The sequence below is a fragment of the Nerophis ophidion genome, linkage group LG05 (assembly GCF_033978795.1).
Source record: "Nerophis ophidion isolate RoL-2023_Sa linkage group LG05, RoL_Noph_v1.0, whole genome shotgun sequence".
NCBI classification, from domain to species: Eukaryota; Metazoa; Chordata; class Actinopteri; order Syngnathiformes; family Syngnathidae; genus Nerophis; species Nerophis ophidion.
The window spans coordinates 46149106-46161788 of NC_084615.1; the positions used below are offsets into that span (position 1 = coordinate 46149106).

The 12683-nt window shown below is 45.4% G+C and overlaps 1 protein-coding gene across 6 annotated transcripts in view; it reads right to left on the bottom strand.

Moving 5' to 3' along the window:
* The window catches only part of LOC133553186 (MAM domain-containing glycosylphosphatidylinositol anchor protein 2-like), a 557311-nt gene that overhangs the window by 372527 nt on the left and 172101 nt on the right, over positions 1–12683 (bottom strand). For all 6 annotated transcript variants that reach the window (XM_061901111.1, XM_061901109.1, XM_061901107.1 and 3 more), the window contains exon 2: positions 6282–6421. In XM_061901111.1, coding sequence (XP_061757095.1) covers positions 6282–6421 — 140 coding nt within the window. The remainder of the gene's footprint in view (positions 1–6281; positions 6422–12683) is intronic.

Here is a 12683-nt window from a genome sequence, read left to right on the forward strand (position 1 = left end):
TAATACACCCCCATCCCATCACAGATGCTGGTTTTTGAACTTTGCGCCTATAACAATCCGGATGGTTATTTTTGTCTTTGTTCAGGAGGACACCACGTCCACAGTTTCCAAATATAATTTGAAATGTGGACTCATCAGACCACAGAACACTTTTCCACATTGCATCAGTCCATCTTAGATGAGCTCGGGCCCAGCGAAGCCGGCAGAGTTCCTGGGTGTTGTTGATAAATGGCTTTCAATTTGCATAGTTGAGTTTTAACTTGCACTTACAGATGTAGCGACCAACTGTAGTTACTGACAGTGGTTTTATGAAGGGTTCCTGAGCCCATGTGGTGATATCAAAGGTCCGTAATATCATCGCTTACGTGCAGTGATTTCTCCAGATTCTCTGAACCTTTTGATGATTTTACAGACCGTCGATGGTAAAATCCCTAAATTCCTTGCTATAGCTCGTTGAGAAATGTTGTTCTAAAACTGTTCGACAATTTGCTTACAAATTGGTGCCCCATCTTTGTTTGTGAAGTACTTAACATTTAATGGAAGCTGCTTTTATACCCAATCATGGCACCCACCTGTTCGCAATTAGCCTGCACACCTGTGGGATATTCCAAATAAGTGTTTGATGAGCATTTCTCAACATAATCTGTATTTATTGCCACCTTTCCAAACTTCTTTGTCACGTGTTGCTGGCATCAAATTCTAAAGTTAATGATTATTTGCAAAAAAAAAAATGTTTATCAGTTTGAACATCAAATATGTTGTCTTTGTAGCATATTTAACTGAATATGGGTTGAAAATGATTTGCAAATCATTGTATTCTGTTTATATTTACATCTAACACAACTTCCCAACTCATATGGAAATGGGTTCGTATATCACTCTTGAATCAACACAGTAGTTAATACTATAATCAATGTTAATTAACATCTAAATGTGGAAAATAAATATAATGGAAGTATAATTGTTTGTAAATAGTATATAATTGGTGCAAAGGTTTAACATGTGTACAAGGATATTCAACATCTCTTTACTATGTACAGTATATAATTGAATAGTATTTATGTTGTGTACAATGTGTATTTACTGCGATGAGGTGGCGACTTGTCCAGGGTGTACGTCGCCTTCCGCCAGATTGTAGTTGAGATAGGCACCAGCACCCCCCGTGACCCCAAAGAGAATAAGCGGTAAAAATGGATGGATGGATGGACAATGTGTATTTATAATATGTTGTGAAAAGGAAATTTCACATTTTTTGGAAGCTCATCTTGTACTTGACTTTGTTTATAGGGTTAGGCGTAATAAGTGTTCAACTTCAGCCTAAACCCTTTCGGTCTGTAACATTTGTTTTATTTTTAATTAATGAATGTACAACTGTTTGTTTATTATTGTAAATATGTTTGTTTATGTAAAACTGTTTGTTTTTTGTTGACCATTGACCGAAGAAATAACAATAAAACTAAACGAAAAAAATAAGACAGTGTGCACCACTTTTGTACTTGTTATCTATCAATTGTATGCACAGTCTTAGGAGATCGCTCAAAACATGCCCACTAATAGTAGACACCATTTTATATATTTCACACTCTGTTTAGTACTTAGATCTTTTTAGATCAGGACCTTGGTGGGCACTGGGAACATCAATTGTATTGATAATAAGTAGCTGAATGCTCTAATAATGACTTCGTAAATATTGGATCAAAATTGGAAGAAAGGATTCCAGACGCAGTTTCAATTGAGGACTATAATGATACCATAGAGCGAAATGCCAAATCCATGTTACTCAGTAATGTGGAAATAGTTACAATCGTGAAAAAATGTAAATCTAAGACATCAACTGATTGTAACGGAATTGATATGGAAATGATAAAAAAGGTTATTGAAGAGATCTCAGGCCCATTAATGTATATTAGTAACCCATCATTTCAAACAGTTACATTTCCAATCAAAATTAAAATAGCTAAAGTTGCACCAAGTTATAAGACTGGAGACAAACATTTATTTACAAATTATAGACCTGTTTCTTTACTTCCACAATTTTCTAATACCATTGAAAAACTGTTCAATAACAGATTAGAGAGTTTCATGAATAAAAATAGAATACTCGAAGAGAACCAATATGGATACAGAGCTAATGTTTCAACTTCAATGGCTTTAATTGAAATTACAGAAGAAATTACCAACGCAATAGATAGTAAAAAATGTGCGGCAGCAGTGTTTATGGATCTAACTAAAGCATTTGACACAATTAATCACAATAATTTAATCAAAAAACTAGAACGATATGGCATCAGAGGATTAGTCTTAAACTGGATAAGAAGTTATTTAACGGACAGGAAACAATACATGAAGCTAGGCGAACGCACTTCTACAACGCTAACTATATCCTGTGGTGTACCTCAGGGATCAATACTAGGACCTAAATTATTCAATCTCTAAATAAATGACATTTGTATAGTTACAAGAGATTTAAAGTTAGTATTATTTGCGGATGATACAACAGCGTTTTGTTCAGGAGAGAACACACAGAAGATAATACAAAAGTAACAGAAAAATTGTTATGGGTAAGACTTCAGCTGATTCTCCCTCTTTTGTGCGTCCTTAAGACCGCGCAGCGGGCCACGCCCACAGGCGCTCTCTCTCTCTGCTGCGAGCGCGCTTCAGCGCGGCTGCAAACACTCCGCAATCAACCCACCTGTCCATGATGAGCGATCAGCATTCATAACCCAGCACAACCTAAGACTGGACGCCAGAACGTAGCTTCGCGTACCCTGTACAATAAACCCACACGTCTCCAGCTCTCCTGCATACATTTGCTCTCTCTCTGTGCTCCCTCTCTGTTGTGCTCATCTCCTCTTGTGTTGTGTCATCCTCCAGCTCGCCGGCGTCATTCCTCGTTGTCGAGTTGTGTGTCTCGTCAATCTGAAAACCCCCGTGGATCTTCGCTTGCCGACCTGGACATCGACATCATGCCTGGCTACCGACCACGCCGCCACACTCCTCCCCTTGATCTTCCGCCTGTCCTCCGACGCTCAAGCCTGCCTTACCCAAATTGGAAACCTCTGCCTGGATCAACACGCACCCTCAACACCCTCTGATCTCCACGCTCAGATAAGTCTCACACTTCGTTACATTTCATCTCTTTGGGTTAATTACACACCACACACACATTCCAAGTTGTCAATAAATACGCTGACAGCTAACGACATCATCGTCTTCCAGCCGTCTTCTTCTCCCGCTGTCCCGTCACAGAAATGAACAAATTAAAAAGATGGTTTGACAAAAACAGACTATCGTTGAATCTCAGTAAAACTAAAATAATGCTATTTGGTAACAGTAGAAGAGATGGTCAAACACAAATCCAAATAGACAGAATAGAAATTGAAAGAGTAAATGAAACCAAATTTCTAGGTATAATGATTGATGATAAATTGAACTGGAAACCATCCATCCATCCATTTTCTACGGCTTATTCCCTTTGGGGTCGCGGGGGGCGCTGGTGCCTATCTCAGCTACAAACGGGCGGAAGACAGACAACATTCACACACTAGGACCGATTTAGTGTTGCCAATCAACCTATCCCCAGGTGCATGTCTTTGGAGGTGGGAGGAAGGCGGAGTACCCGAAGGGAACCCACACAGTCACGGGGAGAACATGCAAACTCCACACAGAAAGATCCCGAGCCCGGGATTGAACCCAGGACTACTCAGGACCTTTGTATTGTGAGGCAGACACACTAACCCCTCTTCCACCGTGAAGCCTGAACTGGAAACCTCCATATAAAAAAAAATACAACATAAAGCAGCAAGAAACATGTCAATAATGAATAAAACTAAACATGTTCTAGACCAAAAATCACTTCATATTCTCTACTGCTCACTAGTGTTACCATATCTGAATTACTGTGTAGAAATATGGGGACATAATTACAAAAGTACACTTCATTCACTAACAGTGTTACAAAAAAGGTCAGTTGGAATACATAATGTTGGATATAGAGAACATACAAACCCTTTATTTATTGAATCAAAGATACTGAAATTCCATGACATAGTGAATTTGAAAACAGCTAAAATTATACACAAAGCAAACTATAACCAGCTACCCAAGAATATACAATTCTTCTCAACAAAAGAGGAGAAATATAATCTTAGAAAAAAACATAATTTAAAACATTTGTACGCACGTACAACACTTAAAACCTTCAGTATATCTGTTTGTGGAATTAGATTATGGAATGGATTAAGCAAAGCAATCAAACAACGTACTAATATGATCCACTTCAAGAAACTCTTCAAACTTAAAGTGTTTACAAAGTACAAAGATAAACATTCTGAATGTATTCATCCATCCATTCTTTCATTCTCAAAATAACCTTACTTATATCATCATATGGAATATAACTTACTTCACCAATTATTTATTTATTTATTTTGATTGTGATACTTATGGAGTATATTGTGAATACATTGAGAACAGAAAGTGAACAAAAGTTTTAGCAACTGTTATGTAAATGATGAGGAGGCGACTTGTCCAGGGTGTACACCGCCATCCGCTCGATTGTAGCTGAGATAGGCGCCAGCGGCCCCCGCAACCCCAAAAGGGAATAAGCGGTAGAAAATGGATGAATGGATGGATGGATGTAAAAGAAAAGGGGTAGGATTTAATAAGCTCTGCTTCTTCCTACTCCTTTTCGAACATGTTGAAAAGAGAAACTGGAATTTGTGATGTATCATATTGTATACTTGCATGTTCGAAATAAAACTCAAACTCAACAAGGTCAGTATTTGTTTCGGGTTGATACTAGTGGGATGAGATTGTAATGTTTCCACATCTCTTACATGTTTATTTTCACCAGTACCGTATTTTTCGGATTATAAATCGCTCCGGAGTATACGTCGCACTGGCCGAAAATACATTATAAAGAAGGAAAAAAACATATATACATCGCACTGGATTACAAGTCGCTTTTTGGGGGGAAATTTATTTGATAAAATCCAACACCAAGAATAGACATTTGAAAGGAAAGTTAAAATAAAGAATAGTGAACAACAGTCTAAATAAGTGTACGTTATATGACGTATAAATAACCAACTGAGAAGTTGCCTTGTATGTTAATGTAACATATTATGGTAAGAGTCATTCGAATAACTATAACATATAGAACATGCTATACGTTTACCAAACAATCTGTCACTCCTAATCGATAAATCAGATGAAATCTTCTTCCTCGATGTCGCTTCTAAACAACTCTGCAAACTCCCAAGGTATGCGTCGCTTCCTCTTGTCGTTTTCTGCTGCATATTTCACTACGTCAAGCTTGTAATCTGCAGTACATGATTTCCTTTTTGGTGCCATTTTTGTTCAGCCCTTCTCAGTTTTTATAACTTTCCGCCAACGATGAAATGATCCATTTTAACAGCTACGACAATAGCATATAGCAGTTAGCATTCCATGACCCACAATGCACTTCTGCGATTACCCTCCCCCGCCGAATTCTTATTGGTTGACGTGTATGTGACTATCATCTCTTCCGCGAATGAGATAATATTATTCGATATTTTACAGTAATGTGTTAATAATTTCACACATAAATCGCTCCGGAGTATAAGTCGCACGTGTGGCCAAAGTATGAAAAAACTGTGACTTATAGTCCGAAAATACGGTATATGTGTTGTTTTGTTTATATTTGTTCAATCAAAACTAAAACTTTACATTTTTCATAAACAGCTAAGATTTTGCTTTTCACCAATTTAAAAGGGAAAAACACACAAATACACAGCACCATTAACAATAGCAAAACATGGCATGGCACCTTTCAGGTGTCCACATTGGAGAATTCCTAAAAATGTTTGTCATCTAAAAAAAATATAACAATTATTACAAAAATATAAATTAATTAATTCAACAGATAAACTTTTTTTTTTTTTAATTTTCCTGAAGGAACTCTCCTGAAAGAATCAATAAAGTTCTATCGATCTATAAAAAATGGTAATTAAAAACCTATGAAGAGTTACAAATGATCAGTAAAAACCCTGATTAAAAAGGTGCCTCTAACCGTTTTTAAAAAATACATTCAGTCCTGAGGCTCTCTGGCAGGTAGAAGACATATTGGCTAAATGTTGTGCGTCTTTCTTGTGCTACCTGGTAAAGTAAACAGGCAGACCAAGCCCACCAGATTTCCTTTTGCTCAAACCAAACATGACAATTGTGAACAGCTTCCTTCACAATCCAAACGAGGAGGGTATACAATATTTTCATGCACCCCCCCACAAGTTGCTCACCTGCGGCCGAGGGTGCCCCGTCACCAGGCAGGTGAGCTCCAGGGTCTCACCCTCTCGGATGGTGTACACTCGCTCCGTGTGCCGCTCCTCCTCCACGTTGCAGGCGTGTCCTGAGTGGATGATGCGGACCGTAGGAGGCGCTGTGGAGGGATAAAAAGAGCGAAAATCAGCTTGATACTGGCAGGGATCTAGTGGGTGTATGACCAAGGCTGCTGACTGACCAGACGTATTCAGAACAAAGTAAATATAATCAGACGTACTGAGTGGCCTCCAGTGCCCCGACGAGATTCAATTATGATTAGCTGGAAAACATATCCTGCAAATATCTAAGTGGAATATCTTCAATCTGTGCAATGAAGTAATTACACTTTTTTTTATTGGCTGTGATCCAGGGGTCACACACCTTCTTACAACTGTTTTCTCATTGGTGATCTGCTGACCCTAGCAAAAGGAAGCTTTTTAAACAGCCCCATGCTGGAAAAATCTGCATATTGTATATCTATCTGTCTGTATAGAGAACATACAAACCCTTTATTTATTGAATCAAAGATACTGAAATTCCACGACATAGTGGAATTGCAAACAGCTAAGATTATACACAAAGCAAACTATAACCTGCTTCCCAAGAATATACAACAATTCTTCTCAACAAAAGAAGAGAAATATAATCTTAGAGAAAAATGTAATTTAAAACATTTGTATGCATGTACAACACTTAAGACCTTCAGTATATCAGTATGTGGAATTAAATTAAGGAATGGATTAAGCAAAGCAATCAAACAATGTACTAATATGATCCACTTCAAGAAACTCTTCAAACTGGAAGTGTTTACAAAGTACAAAAATAAAGAACCATGATAAACATTCTGATTTTACTCACCCATTCATTCTCAAAATAATCTGATCTATCTCATCGTATGGAATAAAACTTACTTCACAAATTATTTATTTGTATTGTGATTACTTATTACTTATGGATTATACATTGTGAATACATTGAGAACAGGAAGTGAACAAAAGTTTTAGCAACTGTTATGTAAAGAAAAGGGGTAGGATTAAATAATCTCTGCTTCTTCCTACTCCTTTCCGAACATGTTGAAAAGAGTGTGGCAGGGGGCGTGGTCAGCGCGTTCCCTGCGGACCGGGTGTGTGCAGAAATCGGTCATGAAGCAGCTGACAGGTGAGTGGATAATCTCAGCTGGAACGAGTTATCTAATCACCTGTTCCTTTATTAGCAGCGCGGGAGACCGTGATCGGGAGGACGGCCGACACTGAGGGGAGCGTGCTGAAAAGCCAGAACCCAGAAGGACTCGAAAAGAGACTCGCAAGAGGGGCTGCAAAGCCTAATTGATTTGTGTAAATATTAAAAGTTTTAAAAAACACTGAGTGAAGTTTGCGGAAGTCACTGATCCAGAAGACGCAGGTACGAGACCTGCTACAGTGGCACCCAACGTCAAAGAAACAAGGAAAAGATGTCGACACCAACCCCCCTGGAGGCGTTAGGTCAAGTCCTGTCAGAGGTCTCTGCGGCGAGCCGGCAGCAGACCAAGGTGCTGCAAGTGTTGATGGGCCGGGCGGACGCAGCAGGAGGCTCGACATCCATGAAGCGGATGGTGGAAGGGGAAGACCCGCAAACACTCCTGGAGGTGTTCGAGACGGCGGCAGCGTGCAAGTGGCCGGAGGAATGGGGAGCGAGGCTGCTGCCGCTTCTGGCGGGGGAGGCGCAGCGGGCGGCGTTGAGTCTCCCAGCATCGTCCCGCACGCAATACACCAATCAGCGGCACGCCATCCTCGACCGGGTAGGCAGCAGCCCCGAGGATCATCGCCGGCAATTCCGGGCCATGAAGCTGGCGTCGGAGGGCCGGCTCTTCATCTTCTCTCACCGGCTGAGGGATGCCGCAACCAGATGGCTCCAGCCCAACGGCCAAGACCCCAAGATGCTGGAAGCAGTGGTACTGGAGCAGTTCCTGGACGGCATCCCAGCGAGAACATCCGCGTGGGTTAGGCACCACAGTCAGCCGGATGACCAAACCGCGGTGAGGCTGGCGGAGGAGCACCTGGCGGTGCACCGGGAGGCAACGCCGACGACCGCCAGGAAAACCCCCCCGACACATCGACGACAACTCGCCCCACGGTGGGGGGGGAGCAAGTCAGGAGAGACTGGGAGGGCCCTGGCCGGACTACAGGGGGCCAGCGAGCAGGTTTCCCACACAGACATCCAGCAACACAACACACACATACACAGACATATACATCATCGGGGGACTCACAGAGAAATAATAATAAGAATAATAATATGTACTCTTGTGTGTTCCAGGGTCCCGGCGCTGCTGAAGGGGGGCTTCCCTCGCGGAGTGCACCTCAAACGCCAGGGCCGGTGTGGTGGGGGTGCGGACAACCGGGGCACCTGCGCCGGGAGTGCACCGTGATGGAGGTGGGGCAGGTGTTGCGGGTTGTCGGACCTCCAGCACCCGCCCCCGATATGGGAGAGACGTACTGCGTACCGGTAAGGATACAGGGGAGTACATACCGGGCGATGGTGGATTCAGGTTGCAGGCAGTCCATGATCCACCCAAACCTGGTTCGACCCGGGGCTTTAGGGCAGGCAACACGGATAAAAATACGGTGTGTGCATGGGGATATACACGAGTATCCGATGGTGCCAGTGGAAATTTTATATCAAACCCAGAATAATAGAGTTAAGGTTGCCGTAAGCGCGCAACTTACGCACCCTATAATTTTAGGAACGAATTGGCCGGGATTTAATCATTTGGTGACACGATGTGGAGGGGTGCGTTCACGGACAGTAGGCAAGGGGAGTATTCCACCGTTTTCAGCGGCGACGCAGTTTCATCCGGGAATGCCGAGCGGGAACCGGTAGGGGCTTCGCGGGAGGCCCCCCCGTCCCCCCGATGGCAACCTACGGAGGATTTTCCCCTCGAGCAGGCCCGTGATGAAACCTTGCGCGAGGCTTGGGATCAGGTCGATTTTGTGGACGGTCAGCTGGTACGCCCGGGGAAAGCGCGGGTATTCCCCCATTTTTCCATTATCAGAGACAGACTGTATCGAGTGGGCCATGACACGCGAACCGGGGAAGAATACACCCAATTGTTGGTGCCGAAATGCCGCCGGGAAATGATTTTCCAGGCGGCACACTTCAATCCCATGTCTGGCCATTTAGGATATGATAAAACACTTAATCGGGTCATGGTCCGATTCTATTGGCCGGGCCTCCGGGCAGACATACGCCGATGGTGCGCGGCCTGCCCGGACTGCCAGCGGGTGAACCCCGCGGCCATTCCAAAGGCGCCTTTACGCCCATTACCACTCATGGAGGTCCCGTTCGAAAGAATTGGGATGGACCTCATTGGACCATTTAACCCGAGCACACCGTTTTGTGTTAGTTCTGGTGGATTACGCAACGCGGTATCCTGAAGCAGTGCCGCTGCTCTCCATCTCTGCCAAGAGTGTGGCGCAAGCACTCTTCACGGTCATTTCCCGCGTCAGAATCCCGAAAGAGATTTTGACGGACCAGGGCACGTCCTTTATGTCACGCACGATAAAGGAACTTTACGGGTTACTGGGGATTGAGTCCATCCGCACCAGCGTATACCATCCACAAACGGACGGGCTGGTGGAGAGATTTAATAAAACGCTTAAATCCATGATCCATAAATGTATGACGAGGACAAACAAAATTGGGATAAATGGTTGAACCCACTAATGTTTGCGATGCGGGAGGTACCTCAGGCCTCCCTCGGTTTTGCACCGTTCGAGTTGCTGTACGGCCGAAGGCCCCGCGGAGTATTGGACGTCATTAAGGAAAGCTGGGAGGATGGTCCAACCTCCAGCAAAAATGAGATTCAATACGTCCTGGACATGCGGGCAAAACTCCACAAGGTGGGGCACTTGTCACGTGAGAATTTGCGCCTTGCCCAACAGCATCAACAGCGCACGTATAATAAGCGGGCCCAACTGCGTAAATTTTCACCGGGAGAAAAAGTGCTTGTGTTGCTTCCAACGTCAAGCTCCAAATTACTTGCAAAGTGGCAAGGACCCTTTGAGGTCACACGGCAAGTGGGGGATGTCGATTATGAGGTCCGGCGCTCGGACCGACGCGGAGACACCCAAATATACCATTTGAACCTGCTGAAGGCATGGAGAGAGGCCGAGCCTGTCGCCATGGTAACAGTAGAGGGGGGGAGGAGGTGGAGTTGGGGCCAGAGAGCCCGCGCTCTGGCCCCAACCCCTCAGCTTCCCTGTGATGAGCAGCTCACATTGGCGCAGAGAGCGGAGGTGGCTGAATTACAGCGGCGCTACTCAGATGTGTTCTCCTCTCGGCTCGGGCGCACGGATCTTGTCCGACATCACATAGAGACCAGCCCGGGGGTTACGGTGCGGTCTCGGCCATATCGGCTGCCCGAACACAAACGTAAAGTGGTTCGGGAAGAATTAAAAACTATGCTTGAGTTGGGGGTGATAGAAGAATCCCACAGCGCATGGTGCAGTCCCATTGTCTTAGTAGGGAAGAAGGATGGGACTGTGCGGTTCTGTGTGGATTACCGCAGGGTGAATGACATTTCACGTTTTGACGCGTACCCAATGCCTTGGGTCGACGAGCTCCTAGATCGGCTGGGCACGGCTCGTTTTTTTACGACACTGGATTTGACGAAGGGTTACTGGCAGATTCCCTTGTCACCAGAGTCCCAAGAAAAAACGGCCTTTGCCACTCCGGAACGTTTGTACCAATTTGTGACACTTCCGTTTGGCTTGTTCGGTGCGTCGGCCACGTTCCAGCGCCTCATGGACCGGGTGCTGCGACCCCATGCGGCATACGCGGCTGCCTACCTGGATGATGTAATCATCCAGAGTAGCAGCTGGGAACAGCACATGCGGCGGGTGGGGACGGTGCTCGAGTCCCTGAGGCGGGCGGGGCTCACCGCCAACCCGGCGAAGTGCGCTGTTGGCCGGAGCGAGGAACAGTATCTGGGGTACCACTTGGGGGGGGGGGGGGGGGCAGGTGCGGCCCCAAGTGGACAAAACGGCGGCTATTGCGGCCTGTCCACCTCCCAAGACAAAAAAGGAGGTGAGGCAGTTTTTGGGGTTGGCAGGCTATTACCGCCGGTTCATTCCCCAATTTGCGGACTGGACCACCCCACTGACTGACCTCACCCGAAAAGGTGCTCCAGAACTGGTCCAGTGGACGGAGCAGTGCCAGCTGGCGTTTGAGAAGGTGAAAACAGCACTCTGTAAGGAACCGGTACTGCACATGCCAAAATTTGACATCCCTTTTTGTCTGCGGGCGGACACGTCGAGCCGGGGACTGGGGGCGGTGCTGACCCAGCGGGTGGAGGGCGTCGACCGCCCCGTACTTTACATCAGCTGAAAGCTGTCGGACCGGGAGGCGAGGTACAGCACAGTGGAGAGGGAGTGCCTCGCCATCCGGTGGGCGGTGGGAGCCCTCCGCTACTACCTGCTGGGGCGCGCCTTCAGTCTCTACTCAGACCACAAACCGCTACAATGGCTCCACCGCATGAAGGACGCCAATGCGCGGATCACCCGGTGGTACCTGGCTTTACAACCCTACAATTTCCGGGTGGTCCACAGGCCGGGCGCGCGGATGGCCGTGGCCGACTTCCTCTCTCGCCCAGGGGAGGGGGGGAGTGGATGCGGCCGGACGGGTGCCCGGCCTGAGTCCGGCGGTGGAGGCATGTGGCAGGGGGCGTGGTCAGCGCGTTCCCTGCGGACGGGGTGTGTGCAGAAATCGGTCATGAAGCAGCTGACAGGTGAGTGGATAATCTCAGCTGGAACGAGTTATCTAATCACCTGTTCCTTTATTAGCAGCGCAGGAGACCGTGATCGGGAGGACGGACGACACTGAGGGGAGCGTGCTGAAAAGCCAGAACCCAGAAGGACTCGAAAAGAGACTTGCAAGAGGGGCTGCAAAGCCTAATTGATTTGTGTAAATATTAAAAGTTGTAAAAACCACTGAGTCAAGTGTGCGGAAGTCACTGATCCAGAAGACGCAGGTACGAGACCTGCTACAAAGAGAAACTGGAAATTGTGATGTATCATGTTGTATGCTTGCATGTTCGAAATAAACTCAAACTCCACTGTCCATAAACACTTGTGAAATTGGATGGATACCAAATTCTCTATACACAGATCACGCGTTGTGCGTAGGGTCCCATGATCTGTGTTTTGTGTAAATAGTCGTATAAAAATGGAGAATTATTGAATGACAGGGTGCTTCATATTAAATTGTACCGCAAATATATACCTTGCCTGTTCCTGCATCGACACTGAAAAAAACATCCAAATCTTTCTTTTGTCTTCTATGGAGCAGAGCGTCAGTGCTCGGCTTGTACATAGTCAAACTGAGATTGGATCCGATATGTGTCA